The sequence below is a fragment of the Desmodus rotundus genome, chromosome 1 (genome assembly GCF_022682495.2).
Source record: "Desmodus rotundus isolate HL8 chromosome 1, HLdesRot8A.1, whole genome shotgun sequence".
Taxonomy (NCBI): Eukaryota; Metazoa; Chordata; class Mammalia; order Chiroptera; family Phyllostomidae; genus Desmodus; species Desmodus rotundus.
The window spans coordinates 205,561,563-205,577,719 of record NC_071387.1 but is presented as its reverse complement, the minus strand read 5'-3'; the positions used below and the strand labels follow the sequence as shown (position 1 = coordinate 205,577,719).

The following is a 16,157-nucleotide window of genomic DNA, read 5'->3' as shown; positions in this document are numbered from 1 at the left end:
GTGCCTCTATCCAGCACTAGAAAATCCTGCATAAAACAGGAAGAACCCGGTGTATTTCTTTTTTTTGCTGTTTCCCCTAGCCTGGCCTATAGTAGGCACTGAATAAGCATTTCTTGATTCAATGAATCAATGCTAGAGTTTGAGAACAAGAGAAGATTGTAAATCAAGCCAGAATCTGAGCTAATACACTTATTTAAGGGGGAAAAAATGCATACCTTAAATTTAAATTTATTTAAAAATTACAAAAAATATCTCCACCAAGTTGTCCATGAAAAAATTTAAAAGCAGCAACAATGATTTTGGTTCATTACCAACAGTCTAATGCAATTTATAAAATTGAACAAAATTTGGATGTGTGTCTTATGCCTCTGTAGACACGGGATCCCTTCTTTAGGTCTCTGTCTTTAGGGTCTGGTAGTGTCATTACAGGGACACTTTCCAGGGCCTTCTTCCTCTGGACCCGATGCAAAATGATCCGGTACACACCAGTGATGGAGCTCCGGGCGTCCCGCCCTTGGTTGTTTCGAATGTGTTCTTCTGTGATACCCAAATGTTCCAGCGTGCTCTTGACCTCATTTTCTTCTTCTCTGAGGATGCTGGTTTCTGACAAATGTTTGGGATCCAGCTGGAAAGGTTCCAGAGGGGCGGGGTACGGCACCCCTTGCATCCACTCATGGTTCATGATGGGGTCGATCCCCAGCCGCTCGCCTGGTACCGGCTGCAGGACGCTCTGGATGAGCCGCAGGCAGGGCTCCGACACGTGCGCGGGCACGTTGTACGCACCCTCCAGGATGCTCCTCTTCAGCTTGGCCACGGTCTCTGCCCGGAAGGGCATGGTGCCAGTCACCATGAAGTACAGAAGCACCCCCAAGGCCCAGATGTCCACGTACACGCCCACGTAGTGCTCATCTCGGAAAAGCTCCGGTGCCGCGTAGGGCGGGGACCCGCAGAACGTGTTCAGCATTTCACCTTTTTTACTTACTGTGCTGAATCCGAAATCGCCCACCTTCACACAAGTGTTACTGGTATAGAACACATTCTCTGCTTTCAGGTCTCTGTGAATAATTTGGTTTTCGTGCTGCGGAAGAAGACATAGGGGGAAATGATCATTTCCAAAGTGAAACACCAACATAAAAGAAGGCATCAGTTGCTCGGAAACAGTGAGATGCCCTCAGAGCAGAAATTCAATGGAGATTAATCATGTTCGCAGACCTCGAGAGCTGCCCTGTCCGCATAACTATTAGTCACCCACAGGCCCCAAAGAGGTGAAAGGCTCTATCTTCCTGTGGGGTGGGGGTTGGAGCCTGTCCCACATGTGTGAACTTGGGAATTAGTGCCAGAAACAAGACCCAGATCTTACGCAACTACACTTTCCTAAACACAGTGACGTGTGAGGCCGGAGATGGGTTTTTCTGGCTGAGCAACCTCTTGTCTAGGGTCAAGTCCAAGAAGGCTTGGAGCCCTCCCCAACTTCCCAGCCACACTCCCTTGGCTGGGCTCCTTTGTCTTTACAGAATTATGAGCAGGGACCAGGCTGCGTGTGGCAAGGTTCCAGCAGCAGGTGCCACTGCTGGTTGTGAGCCCACGCCCCACCCCCACCCTTGTGTTCTGACTCCAGACAATCTGGACCTGGGGCTCTTGGGAAATGGCTCCCTGGCACTCTTGCTGATGGGCCTTTTGGGGTAAGAATCCAGGCTTCGGAGCCCGACAGCTTGGTTAACTAACTCTAGGTTCAACGATCCTGGCTGCGTCTGTCGCGCTCAGCACGGCGCTGGTACCGAGTACACACACCCGATGAAACTTGGAACTATGTCTTTGATTCATCCTTCCTCTTTTCGGAGAGCAGACAGCTGGGAGAAATGGCAGGGCTCAGAGGGGCAGAGGCCCAGCCTGCACCTCTGCTGCTGGGTTCTCTGCTGAGTTCTTTTCCAAGGAGACGGTGGAAGACTCCTTTCCTGGCTGTTCTCGTGTGTGACACAGCCTGGGGTGCTCCCCCAACCTGGACAGGCTCACCACAGTACAGGCCACTGAAACAACCACCTTCAGGTCTGAACACCCACCACTGTTACCATCAGGCTCCGCTCTCTTGCTCGATTCTTTTTCCTCCCCTTCCTTCCCTCCTGACTGCTATCTTGGGCCCCCAGGTCATTGATTCCCCTGCTGATAATTTGCCCAGAAGCTCACTGATCCCAGGCCTTGACCTCCAACATCCAGGCACAGAAATGAACTAGAAACAGTGTCTCAACTAATACAGGCCCCAGACCAGGGGCTGTTTTCTGCGGGTCGGACTGACTGAGATCTGGGGAGACACGGCTCAAACTTGTGCACTAACTGAGCCGACAAGTGTGTGCGGTCTGCAGTCCAGGTGCTGCAGTGTGCCCGGGAACGTGGCTGACGGTAGAAAGGGTGCATGGAGCACCGGCTCCTAAAAGATCTAGGGCGTGGGCTGTAGGAGTCCAGATTTAGCTGAAGAGGTAATCAGAGAACTGAACTAAGGGTGACACGATCGAGTCCGAGCACAGAGGCAGCAAGAGCTGGAGGCGCTCCCTGAAGTCGAGGAAGATAGGTGTGTGAGCCAATGTGAGACTGAGGGGAGTCTCCGAGAGACCGGCCTGAGCTGGGTCGTGAAGTGTGGACAGGGTTTGGAGTGTGAGACGTGGTAACAGGGTAGAGGGCATCCTTGACACGGGGCTCGGAGGACAAGGCCAAGAAGCAGCAAGGAGCTAGCCCTCCAGGTGGTGGAAGATGGGGTTGGAGCAATGTGACCAGGGGCTGAGTGAGTGGCATCGGGCAGCTCAGAGTGACTCCTGCTAACCTCCAGATGCCAGGGGGCTGCCCTGTGAATGAGGATTCCTGGGTGTTGCTTCAGAGGCACGAGAACGCACACAGCCAGGCTTCTGACTCGCACAGGCTTCTGTCTGCCCTGTGGGACTAAAGCCCTCTGGGACCCTGGGATGCTGGTAAACTGAGGCCCCATGCTCTCACTGTGGGTGGAATAGGAGCAGAAGCACTTCCCTTCTGCGCCCCACTCACCATGTGCTTCACAGCAGACACAATCTGGGAGAAGATAAGCTTGCTTTCTGGTTCGGAGAGCTTCCCTTCAGTGCTAATTTTCCCAAAGAGCTCCCCACCCCCTGCATACTCCATCACCAAGTGGAGCTTGGAGAGCGTGTCCACCACTTCGTAAAGGCGGATGATGTTGGGGTGGTGCAGCTTTTCCATGCTGGAGATCTCGCGGGACAGCAGCCGCTGGGTTTTCTGGTCTAACTTGGTCTTGTCCAGGATCTTAATGGCCACCTTTTCTGGAAAAAAGAAAGCATCAGAGCCGGCGCTCACGGGCTCATAGAAATTTAAAACTGAAAGGGAACTAGATCAGCACCTTTATTTTATGAGACACAGAGGGGAAATGGCTGTTCCCAAGCCAACAGAGCTCATCCCTGATTGTGAGTGTCTCTTACACATTTTGATGCCAATGCCTGGCTCCCAAGAAGGTTTTAGTTTGATGATCTTTACCCAATTTTCTGGGTGTAGTTCAAGCTCCTTTGCTTAGCCAAGAAAGCCCCTCTCATGCCTTCAGCCTCAACATCTATCAGTCCTGACCTCCGTCCTCACCTCCCCGTGCACGTCTGCAGTCCAACAGTCACAGTGCCTTTTGTTGTTCCTTGAGAAGGGTCTAAACTTTTATGCCCAGAACCTTTCTTCCACCTGGATCATTTCGTTGATCTGGTTCATGACCCCTTTCCTGTTCTTCACTCAGTTGACTCCTGACGGTTCCTCAAGGCTAGCCTCAGAGCCAGCCTTCCAGGACAGCGTCTGTGACCCCTGTCCTATGACGGCCACGAAGCTCAGAGTCTGTGTTCTCAGCACGCTGGCCTCCCCATGCTGACTTCCTCCTGCCCAACCCACCCCGTGCCTGCCCCACCCATCCAGTGCCTGGACCCACCAGGACTTGGTGTGCGGGGGAGGATTAATTGGTACAATTCCTGGACTGTGATACCAATTCATGGTAATTTGGTGTTTATGCATTGAGAGAGTTAAAAACGGTGGCACCTTTGACCCAGCCATTTCACTGTTGGCATTTAATCTTAAATAATCTGACACATGTACAAGGTTACATGTGTGCATGAGAAGACGTCTGTGATATTGGGAATGGCTTAAGCATCCAGAAAGAGAGAAGGTTAACATAAAGTGTGGCTCAGTTACCTGTGTAATGGTACACCGTGTGGCTATTGAAACAGTTACGTGAAAAGATGTTCAATATGGAACAAGGGAGGAAAAATACAAATACACAGTTGCATAGAAAAAATTCTGGTGAGATACTCATCAAAATGTTTAGAATAATTATTTTATTAGTAGAAGGATCATGAATGGTTTTGCTTTAAATTTTCCTTGCTTACCTATATTTTCTAATTTCTCTGCAACTAATTATGCAACCTAGATATAGAGTTGATATGGATTAAGTGTGAAATAAAAATGGTTGATGTTTGAAAATGAATGAATCTCTGTTCCAAGGGGAACCTTCATTCACTTTTTTGGTTCAAAATGGATCAGGCTATCTATTGGATAAGAAAGATTTTCTAGGCAAGGAACCGGGAAGAACGAAATTGCACCCTGCCTACTGGACCTACTTGCAAAATACCTGCTTTGAAGAAGTTTGGCACAGTGTTTACCCGCATGGAAATAGATGCAGCTAGTTTAAAATAGGAGTGTGATCGGCATATCAAAGTAGGACTTCTAGAATGGGAAGAGGCGGGTTCACTGGGGGCTGGGGAGGCAGTGCTGGGGGAGGAGGAAGAAGCAGACCCTCCAGGCTGGAACCTGGGAGGGCCAGGGGCCCCAGTGATGGATCTCCCCACTGCCACCTGACACAGGAACTCCTGGTATTGTGGAGCCTACTGGGTGTACTGTTCTTCTAAGAGCAGATTCCCCAGAGAAGAGACCTCTGTTCCACCTGGGTCCTCCCCCAGCACTGGCCCAGTTCTGATAACATGCAGGCACCTCTCTGATGCCTACTGCTGCCCACATTATAGCGGCTCAAGAACCAGATTGCCCACCTCCCTCTTCTCTACAAGTATTTCCTCCGTGACTCCAGATGTTTCCATACATACACCTGCCCACACGACCTCTCCACTTGGCTGTTTGTCTTAGTTCGGGTTCTGCCAGAAGCAGATCCTGAGGCAGAGAGTCAAGTGCAAGTAGACTGAGGGAGAGGCCCCCAGGAAATGCTGGTAGAAGGATGAGGAAGTGAGGTAGAAAGGAAAGGCGGCGATAAAGGCTGTGTTGCTATGTTACCAGTTAGTCCTGCTGAGACTTGCAATGCCTACATTTTATTGAGAGAAGAACGAGAGAGCTGGGGTTCTTACCCATCTCCTACACCAGTCACCGGTCACTGGCTGCTCCTGGGGGATGTCACTTCCCTTGTAACTGTGGCCTCGAGTGCAGGTAGGAGGAGAAAGCCCAGAGGCAAACAGACGCAAAGACAGGCATTTGCAGGGGGGGCCTGCATGCACGGAAATGGTAAGGCCCAAGGAGACGGCGAGTCACCGAAAGCGTCTGCCATGTGTATGTAACATATGTGTCATACATCCAACACACATGGTCAATACGGAGCATGTGACGCCCACCACGGCCAAACCTGCTCCCCCTACACTCATCCCAACCTCAGTCAATGGAAGTGCTCTTCTCACCACTGTGCAGATCAAAAACCTTGAGCACTTGACTCTTCTCCTTTATACTCCACTTTCAGGCTATCAGCAAATCCCGTAACCTCTACCTCCTAAACGGAGCAGTGTCCAGCAACGCCTCAGTGTCCCACTGATACCACCCTGGCCCAAGGCACCCTAGCCGTGGCCTGGGTTATGCCACAGGCTCCTAACTGATCTCTCCCTTTCTGCCTTTGCCCCTTACAGGCTATTTTCAACGGAGCAGCCAGGGTGACCCTATTAAGACACAAGGCAGATCACGTCACTTCCCTGCTCCCTGCGAGGGCTCTGGTTTCACTGGTAGGAAAAGCCATGTCTGTACCCTGGCATACTGGCCCTGCCGGATCTGGTGCCTGCTACTCGCTGCCCTCGCCCCTGGCCGTTGCCAGGGTACAGTGGGCACGCTCCCACGCTGGTGCCTTTATACTTGCTGTTCCCTCTGCCTGACTGCTTTCCCTCCTGTGCATCCTCACCAGATCCCTTATTTCCTTCTGTCCAATGATCCCCTCCTCAGTCAGGCCGGCCCAGGATCCACTTACTGAAGCCTGCAGCCTCCAGTGTTCCCGGGCCCTCCTGCCCTGTTTTCCTTCTCATCACTATCCCTACCTAACAGAACGCATAACTGACTGGCTGACTTCCATCTGTCTCTCCCCACCAGAATGTAAGCTCCATACGCCAGAGACTGCTGTCTGTTTCGTTCACTGCTGTGTCTCGGGAACCCAGAGGAGGGTCTGTTACACAATGGATGCTTAGCCAATGGTCTCATTTAACCCCCATGGGGGCTCAGGGACAGCGTGAACACCGCTGTGCACAGTCAGTTTTGTGTCTTGCCTTTCCATTTTCTGTGGCGCCCTGCCCCTCTTCCACGTGGCCACACACTGCATTGTCGTGATTTCTACTGGCTGTGTAACCTTACTCTGGGGTGCATGCTTTCATTTACCTGACCATTTCTATATTGTTGGATCATATTGCACTCCAAATAATGCTGCAATGAACATTTTTTTGGTAATTGTATTTCTAATATTGGACCTGTTTTTAGGATGGAGTCACAAAAGTGGCTTACTATTTTTAAAATTAAAAAATGATTTTTAATTGCTGTTTTTAAATTTATTTTTATTTTTAAAGATTTTATTTATCCACCTTTAGAGAGAAGGGGAGGGAAGGAGAGAGGGAGAGAAACATCAGTGTGTCGTTGCCTCTCATGCGCCCCCTTCTGGGGACCCAGGTCGCAACTCAGTCATGTGCCCTGACTGGGAATCAACCGGCAACCCTTGGGTTCACAGTCCAGCGCTCAATCCACTGAGCCACACCAGCCAGGGCAATTGCTGTTTTTAAAAAGGTTTTCAAGAAGAGTGATCACTTTTTTAGAATCAGTGGGTCTTCCCTATTAAGCTTTTGTAGAGACTGTCAGTTGTCCCCCCCACCCCACCCCGCTGCCCCCCACAGTCCTGACTTCTTCTTCCCTGGTCTAGGAGATTAAGATGGAGAACCTCCCACAGAGTACTTCCCACCAATGCTGAGTGTTCATGAGAAGTTCTCAGGCTAGCCTAATTCACCAAACCTTTGCTCACTGTTTCTTATTGCGGGTGAACTCCAGGGATCGATATGACAAAAGGCGGGGCACCTGGGAACGTGTGGCCAGGACACCCGAGACTTCCACCACCTCCTGGATTTGTTAAGCTCTGAACCTTTATTTCTTATTCATACATCCTTCTCTTGGGCCCCAGGGTGGCGGTCAGATTCAGTGGCTTATGACTTCCATGTACTTCCAAGCCAGTGCCTCCACGTCTCTCCCCTCAAACCCATCTGTCCCCCTGTGTTCACTGTGGACTGCTCATCGTTAAAGCTGGAACCTGGGAGTCACCCCCAATTCCTCCTCTCCCTGTCCCTCTCTCTCCTCCCCATCCAATGGACCACAAAGGTTTCTAGTACTCTAACAGATTGCCCTCAAGTGCATCCCCTTCCCCCATGCTCACGGCCCCCCCCTCCCCGCCCCCAGAGTTGAGATGGATGTCACATTCATCTGAGCCGTTAGACTGATGTTTTATTCTGTCGTCCCTTACCCTGGTCACAGCCCAGCTTCAGGTTCACCTTCCTCACTGAGATCAAATTCTATTAGTCACTTGTGTTAATTGTTTGATTTAACTTTTCAATGACTCCCTGGTACCAAACGACAAAATCCAAATGTGCAAGAAGATTCTCCACAGTCAGCCCCTGCCCACCTCACCCACCATATCTCCCGCTACTCTGCGGGGGCACCTGGGCTCCAGCCTCGCCGAACTGCTTTCAGGCCTCCAAACACTCCCCAGACTGGCTCACCGCTCCTTGCGCTTTTCCCCCTCCCTCTGCCTGGAATTCCCTTTGCCCTGTGTCTTGTATGATTTCTCCCCAAACCCCAAGACCCAACTCAAGGCTTTCCTGGTCAACTGACCCTTTCCTGACACCGTTGGGCACTGGGGAGCCCACCCTTTGTACCTTACTGGGTGACAACGCTTACCAATTGTTTCCCGTCCGTCTCCATTACGGAGTGTGAGTCCCTGTCAGGCTAGAACTGCTTCACATTCATCCCTGTAAAGCCCAGAGCAAAGAATGGGCATGGGAGAGTCTGCTACATTTTTTAAAGAGAGGAATAAGTGAACTGATGAATAAATAAGTTGAGAGGTGAGACTAGAGCAACAGAGAGGAAGACCAGGGAAGAAGAGGGCAGGAAGGGCAGCAACAGAGAAAGGGACAGACACCGCTGCCTCTTTTACTTTTGTTTGTGACAACAGATGGCACATAAAATATTCAGAAGCTGAGTGCATCATCTCTTTTGAGAAATTTCTAATCAGCCTAATTTCTAATCATGTTCACTTCAGCCAGCCCTATCAGCTTGCAAGGCCTGAGGGAATCTGAGCTGTTAGTTATAAAAATAAACCCCAGCCAGAGGGGGCCTGTAGTGGAGTCTTTTTTCTAGAGACCAGGGCAGCTGGCACCGTTGTCCTGGGAGCTGCCCCGGCACTGAAACCCTCTCTTTCCTGGGACGCTGTTCCCTTATCTTATCCAGGCGGCCCATGTTTCCTAGAAAACCTCCTGACAATCCTGGGCAGGCTGACTTTGTATGGGGACCATGCTGATACGAATCACTTTCCATATTGTGTTACTGACGGGGCCTGGCTATGGGTCAGGGCGTTTGAGATGCCCAGCAAGGCCTTCTAAACCACTCACGAATAAATCTCCTTCCTCTTTTAGAGGTACAGATTTTAAAGGGATGTCCCCCCTTTCCTTCTATTCCTGTCTGCTCAGAGCAGCCAAATGTGCCCTCGCTATTCACAAGCCACAGTTTTCTCGTCCTGACTCTGTCATCCTGCCCCGAGACTCGGTCCCCCAACACCTGCCTGCCCTCGCTGTCTGCATCACCTCACGTGGCTTTGCACCTGGGCTTCCACCCACCCCGTCCCCCTTTCTGGGACTTGTCATTCTCATCTTCCTCCTCTTTCCTCTGCTTGGGGGCTCACTGGAGGGTAGGGCCCCTGAAGAGAGATGAGGCACAGGGTCAGGTCTAGGCCCTCATTGGGGGTGCTGACGAGACACGAGGTAAAGTCAGGGATTTCTTTTTCCTGTTGCATTAAATGTGCTCAGTTACCTGCCAGTAGTACATTCTCTGGTTTGTTTTGACCTTCCTCCCCTTTAGCACACATTTCCTGTAACCAGGGGGGACTTGAACCTTTGGCAATTGGGCAGGTCAGCACTGAGGATCACATGTCAATGAAGCCACCAAAGTGCCCAAGTGCACAGCAGGGAAATGCCGCCTTCTCTGAACCTCAAGGGACTAGAATTGACTTAATTTCGTACCACAACAGAACCTGCGGAATTCAAGAAGGACGTCGCTATGTACATCAAGTTGCGGTTGCTTCTCTTTCTCCGTGCGCCTCACATCACAGCCTATCTACGGGATCAGGTGCTGTCTGGTGGAGGTTTCTCGCTCACCTGGCTCCCGTCTCTGTGGTGGGCATGGCCCCGTCACTTTGCTGCGCTCTCTGCTTACCTTCTCAAAGACATATTGCTCGGACCTTGGGCTCCGCTGAGAGAGCTGTGGGACCGATGACCCTAAGGGCTGCCACTGACTCAACACAGGTGTGCCCTCGACTCAAGAGTGGCCTGTCATTGGCTGCCCAGTGAGCAATCATAAGGGGGTGGGCAAAAGTAGGTTAACAATAATAAGAAATAATACAAAAATTAATAAATAAATAATCATACAAAAATAAACTCCGTTTCACATACTCACACCTGTAGACCTACTTTTGCCTGCCCCTGTATTCTCTCTCTAAATTCTGAGCTGCAATAGAATGAAACGAGCAGGCTGGAGGTGAACAAGAGAGCTGAGAGATGGATTGTGTGGCTGTGGGACGCGCCGCAGTGATTTTTGACCACGCGCCTCTGACCATCGAGCAGAGAAATCCACTCTGCAGGAAAAAGGGTGAGGACGGCACGCAACGGCCAAGGGCAGTTGGAAACGAGAAACCACGTGGCCCCGAGAAAGAGAAGGGGTGAAGACAGTCACCTGCTGAAACCTGGCTCCCCGTCCCTGCTGTGGGTCCACTGGACAGAAGGCACCCTTTGCTCTGTGAGCTGTTTGAGTAGGCCTCCATCCCAGGAATGGTGGACATGTGACTTCAGCCGAAGCAGACTAGCAATAGCATCCTGGACATTGTCCCCTCCCGGTGTCCTCTCCTGGTTTGCCTTTATCCAACTTCTCTCCACTTCCCAGCCACGTCTTCTGTCTCAGTCTCTGGCCCCTCCCCACGTGTTCGATCTTTTTTCTCTCATTCTTGCTCTAGACTATTGAAAAGCAATACCTATCCTGATTAGATCTGAGCTACACGGCAAGATCCCCTTTTATGAGTAGAGTGAGCGCCGTGATTGGCTGCATTTTAGACGTGAGGAGCCTGAGGCTCACGGAGGACTGCAGTGCACCCAGTCAAGGAAGGCGAGCAGCCGGCACTCCGGCTCAGAGCAGCAGGGAGGAGCTCCAGTGACTTGGGAGTGTGTGTGGGGGGGGGGGGAGTAGGGTGTTTTCTCTATAGGCGCCAAACCCAGGGATGGGAGGAGTGTGAGACTGGGGGTGGAGAAGAAGAGAGAACAAAAGACATATAAGAAAAGAGCGGCCTTGGAGGCACCTGACAGGCTGGTCCTAGCAGAGAACACGTCAGGACTGGGCTCCCAGGGAGCGGGCAGAGCCCACGGGCTTAGGAAGTCGGTAAAATTATACTGAGTTGCAAGTGTTCCTTTTCTGTTTATTTTTTAAACTCCCCTTGATAATGTCAGGCTTCAGCTAAGTGAGAGGTAACCCAGGGAAGAGCCTGCACTGCTGGGCTCTCAGCAGAGTTCCTCCCTGAGGCCAGCATGCTGAGCGCCACTGCTCTAGAATCCAGAGTGACTGGTGCCAAGCAGGTGTGGGCTTCGGTAGACAGCAAGGAACCTGGCAACAGTGAGGACATTGCAGGGTAGACTGAGATCAAACCCCTTTTCCCCGAATATAACAGAAGTAGCAGCCTCAGGCAAGAAGGGGAAACTAGACCCTGTGCTGCTCACGGACCAGCACAATCTGGGAGGACTCCTGGGCCCTTCTGTGCCCTTGGTATTGACACACAAACCCAACCAGGCAGGTAAACAAGGACTCGGACTATGAGCTGCCTCGAGGCCAAGCCGCACTCCTCTTCTCCAGGACAGAGGCCCCTCAGTGTTTGAGTGCATTCCCCCACATGGGTAGTGGGAGAGTTTTGGGAGTCAGACCGTCTAAGGCTGAACTGCCGAAGCCACGCTGAACATCTGTGGATCCTAGTTTCCCTATCTGTAAAGTGGAAATAAACTCAGCCCATTGCTGTGAAAATCAACGGAAATAACAAAGGACAGGTCTCACGTGACAACACTTCACTCGCTTCCTTGCCCCAGACCCCTAGCCCACCCCACACGGCATCCCGATCCCATGGTGGGGGGGCGGTGGTCATCCCTGGGCAGTCAGACCCTACCTTTGGTTAGGGAGTGGATCCCGAGCTTGACTTGGGAGAAGTTGCCACTGCCAATTTCCCCCCGGATTCGGTAGAAGCCAATCCGCTTTCCCAGGGTGATCTCTCTCACCACCTTCTCATCTTGGGACATGTCCTGGGTCAGCTTCTCGAAGGGTGTCAGCTGGCGAGCCTGCCCCTCCTCCTCTTCCTCCTGGTTGCTCTCTGTCTGACAGCCACTTTCCACGCTGTCCCGTCGATCCCACCTAGCATAGTGGGGGTTCACCAGGCCACCTCCATTCACATACACTGCTGTCATCGTCCCCGTCACCGCTGGCTCACGTCTCCATCTCAGCACAGAGGCGCCGATCAAGGGCAGGTTGGGGAGGAGCAGAGGAGGTGGGGTGGGTGGGAGATGGGACTTAGGGACTGCCAGAGCCCCGAGTCCCCCGAGAGCCAGGGCCAGAGCCAGAGCTGGCCTGTGGAAGTCAGCGGAGCCAGCAGGGCTCACCTGGCCCCGCCCAAAGCTGCCGGTCTAGCTGGAGACATTTCACACCTTCCTTCCAGTTGGACTCCCCGTCTCTCACTGTGCAAGCAGCCCACCGCCAGCCACCATAGACACCTCCCTGGCAGGCTGCAGGACCCTCCTGGCCGGCTGCATGCTCTGATGCTCTGTGGTAAGTGGCCGTGTCCCAGGACAAAGTCTCCGGTTCGCTATTTCCTTGGCTGACCAGCAACTCTTTCACTCTGGAGGCCCCGGGCCCTTGCTGCTGGCCCTCAGCTCTCACTGTCCTTGTTTGGCACTAGTGGGAGGGCCCCGGAGACCCACTCATCAGGACCTGGGCGGGAAGGCAGAAACCTGCAAATCAGCCTGCTGGTCCCACGGCAGCCGGAGGAGGAGGATTAAATCCCTGCGATGTCACTTTAGCCGGCCTTTATTTAGATGAGCCTCCCTCTAAGTCGTGAGCTGCCTCAAAAATTTGGCAGGTGCTGGTCCGTCCTAAGAACAGAGAGGAAGAAAATGTATCAGCAAGGCCAATAAACTGCACAGGCTGTGGAACGAATGTGGGACGGCCCTGTACGCACGTATCTGAAAGCACCGTCCGACTTTCGGCTATGACTCATGCTAGCAGTAAATGCTTAATTACTTGTGACCTAGTAAGAAGAAAACGTCCAACACACACTCCTCAATCTACGTCTCAGAAAAGCCTTCACAGCCTGTAAACACTCCTAGCAAGACAGTCTTTCTGTTCTTTGAGGTTTAGGAAAAGATGCATGTTGCCTTGGGTTGCTTTAAAGCCGGACTTTCAACATATACTATTGATAGTAATGATGATCAAGATTTTCTATTAATATCAGTTTTCAAAAAGCCTTACATTGATTCAAATAATAATGTGATATCTCCAATGTATTTCCAGTTGTCTGTTCTACAACTTTTTCTATACTTTTTGTTCCTACCCTTTCTTTCTGTTGTCATTCTATGACAAAGGCCAATTCTCCTCCTAGCCTTGTTTCCTGGGTGGCTCTGATCCGGTGTCAGTCGCCAGGCCCTGCCGCTCATTCGGAAGGTGCAGAAACAAAGGGTAATGTTACCAAGGTCCGAGTGATAAGAAATACTGCCCAGCTAGAACGTCTTCCTGACCTTTCGTCCCGCGCCCTAGAGTGAGAAATCATCACTTCCTCTCTCAGTCCCCGTGGCACTCGGCGCACTTTCCAAACTGTCTCATCTCATGACGGGGGGCACCGGGTCGACTTCATCTGTATGTCCTGCTCCCCTCCCATCACCCTCAGCTTGGGGCAGTGTCCTGCATAAAGAAAGCTTCGCTAAATGTGTGCTGAACTTGATTTTTGGATTCGAGCGTGCTGACCCCAAAACCTGAGGCAAAACATGAGAGATTGCCTTGGAAATGTGAACGTCCGGTTTCGTTTGATGAGATCACATTGTTACAGGGATGGTGACACGTGGTTAAGTACCAGGGTGCCGGAGAACAACAAGTAAGGACCGGGAGGAGGAGACCTGAGGGCTGGGGGAGGGGGCGGCCGGAAGGATCAAGGAAGGAGGTTTAAAGGAACCACGTGTTAGTAACCACACGCATCTCTAGGTTAGAGTCTGATTAGGATGTTTTAAAAGATGTTCTTAAGATAAAAGGTCCTTAAGTAGGTTGAGGGAAATCTAAGTCTGGTTCTTAACCTTTCCTGGGTCCCAGACTCCTTCGAGATTCTAACGAAATCTATGACCCCATCCCCAGGAAAAAGGCACAAACACATCATTTGTGTACAATTTTAAGGGGCTTGCGGACCCTCGGAAAGCCCGTCCTGTCCCTCAGCTTAAGAATCCCTCTGGCATTAGATCTCAGATCCCTGGCAGAAAGAGACCGCACAGACGAGAGGAAGGGTAGGGTTACCTGTAATTCTGAAACTTGAGCTTAACCCATGCAAAGACAGTAAGGGCTCCAGACAGGACACGCTGCCTGACCACCACAGCTCTAGCCAGCTCTGTGAGGAGCTGCGTGGCTCTGAGTCCCTGCTGGCCCTTCACAGGACACTGGCCAGCGTCTCTCAGGGCCTCACAGCCCCGTGCGCCTGTGCTGCTGACCCACCTGTACCCCAACCCGACAAGCACCTGGAGGGCAGGAATTTGCCCCTTCCCCTTCTATCCCCCAGAACTCAGCACTGTGCCAGGCCCTTATTCAATAAAAGTTTGACAAAGAAGGAATGAATTAAGTTACCAATTTATTGATTGCTACATTTAGGTATGATTCAGTAGATGTAAATATCTTTGTTTATAAACTAATGACACTATCCGGGCATTTATGCGAACTCTTTCAGGGAGCTTATTTCAGTTCACATTCCCCCAAGGCCTGGGCTACCTTCTACCCACCATCAGGGTTCCTGGCCCCACCTCCTGCGCAGGTGACAGCTGAGTCCGCCTCCCACTGTCAGACTGAGGACGGCTACGGGGCTGCTCGCAAAGGACAGAAAAGCAAAGTCTCCCCCCGCCTTGAGCTTGCCACCTCCATGAGGCCCGCACCCCACCCAGGAACCCAAGCCTCCTGCCTCCGGAACCGGGTCTCTGACTCCATGCAGCGGCAAGCCGGGACTTTCTCTCTGCTTTCCCGGATCCCCTGCTTTCCTAATCTGCACCCTGTAGCTTTGACTCCACTCAGGCCTGCGCTTTGCAATCAGGTTTGGGATTTGCTACCCTGATTAACTTCAGGTGCCCCCAGAAACCCGCCTCTCCCCCTCCCGGTTCCCTGCGGAGGGCTCCGACACAGCTGGCGAGTGTGCTTGGATTACACACGCGACACCCACAGATTAAATTTCCCGCACAGAGGCTTTGAAACCTGTTGTCTGGCCTTCATGACCAGGGAGGCAGTTAACCTGGCGAGATCAGATAAGGGAGTTTTACAATTTCGAAAATGTTGCTGTGGGTTTGGATTGAGGAAGAATTGCAATTTTGGGAAGCTAGCCAACTGGAAAAAACGGAACCTCTCCTGCCTACTCCAAAATAAAGGTCAAACAGATCAGCTAAGTAAATAGAAAATAAATGAAACCGTAAGATACTAGGAAAAAAATCAGATTTTAAAAATGACCTCAGAGAAGTCCATAAAAGAAAACATTAAATTCGACTACATAAAATAATAACTTTCTGTTTGCCAAAAATATCATAAACAAATGAAAGAACTCAATGGTTAACTGATAGGGAAAGCTTCCCAATATATGTGACAAAGGACTAACCTCCTAGATAAAGAATTGTCACAAATCAATAAGAAAAATACCAGTATCTTGAAACAAAAATTAAAGGCTATGAGCAGACATTTTACAGAAAGAACAAATGGCTCTACACTATATAAAAAGATGTTCAACCTCACTTACAACCAAAAAAATGCACATAAAAACTACACTGAAATCAGAGCTTTTACAAATAGATTTGGAAACTACAGGAAGAAAAATGTGGTTATGCACTGGTGGCAATGCGGAGGGTTTGGGGAACCAGAACTCTCCTGCGTGGTTCCTGAGTAACAATGGTACAACCGCCTGGCAGGCAGCCTTTGAAACACAAGTACACATGGCCTTTGCCGCAGCAATTTCACTTCTAGATTTTATTTTATGCATGCACGCACAAAGACATACCCATTTCTAATATAAAAATGGGCAGGTGGATATTCACTGCTGCATTGTTTTGTAGCAAAAAACTAAAAATTGTTTAATTACCCATTGGTAGGCAGCCGATGAAATAAATTAGTACACATAGATGAAATATGGTCTGTCCAGAAACTATCCAGCCATTTACTATGAAAACTAGAGATATTTATTGAAGAAGATACAAGAAGCATTATACATAGGACAATGACAGCTCAGTCTCCTTCAAACTAGGCACCTGGGGACCTCACACAGTTCTCCCAATTGCCATCAGCTGCCCTGTCATATTTTCTTGAATCTCATCGACGGTCTGAAATCTCTGCCT

General features: G+C 50.8%; 1 protein-coding gene across 1 annotated transcript in view; it reads right to left on the bottom strand.

The window, feature by feature from the left end:
* Positions 1 to 208: 208 nt before the first annotated feature.
* Positions 209 to 16,157, bottom strand: part of NIM1K (NIM1 serine/threonine protein kinase) — a 41,823-nt gene continuing 25,874 nt past the window's right edge. Inside the window, exons 2-4 of the mRNA XM_053927471.1 lie at positions 11,714 to 12,689; positions 3,034 to 3,302; positions 209 to 1,078 (exon numbers count right to left, since the gene is read on the bottom strand). Of these exons, the coding sequence (XP_053783446.1) occupies positions 329 to 1,078; positions 3,034 to 3,302; positions 11,714 to 12,008 (1,314 nt within the window). The 5' untranslated portion in view covers positions 12,009 to 12,689 and the 3' untranslated portion in view covers positions 209 to 328. The remainder of the gene's footprint in view (positions 1,079 to 3,033; positions 3,303 to 11,713; positions 12,690 to 16,157) is intronic.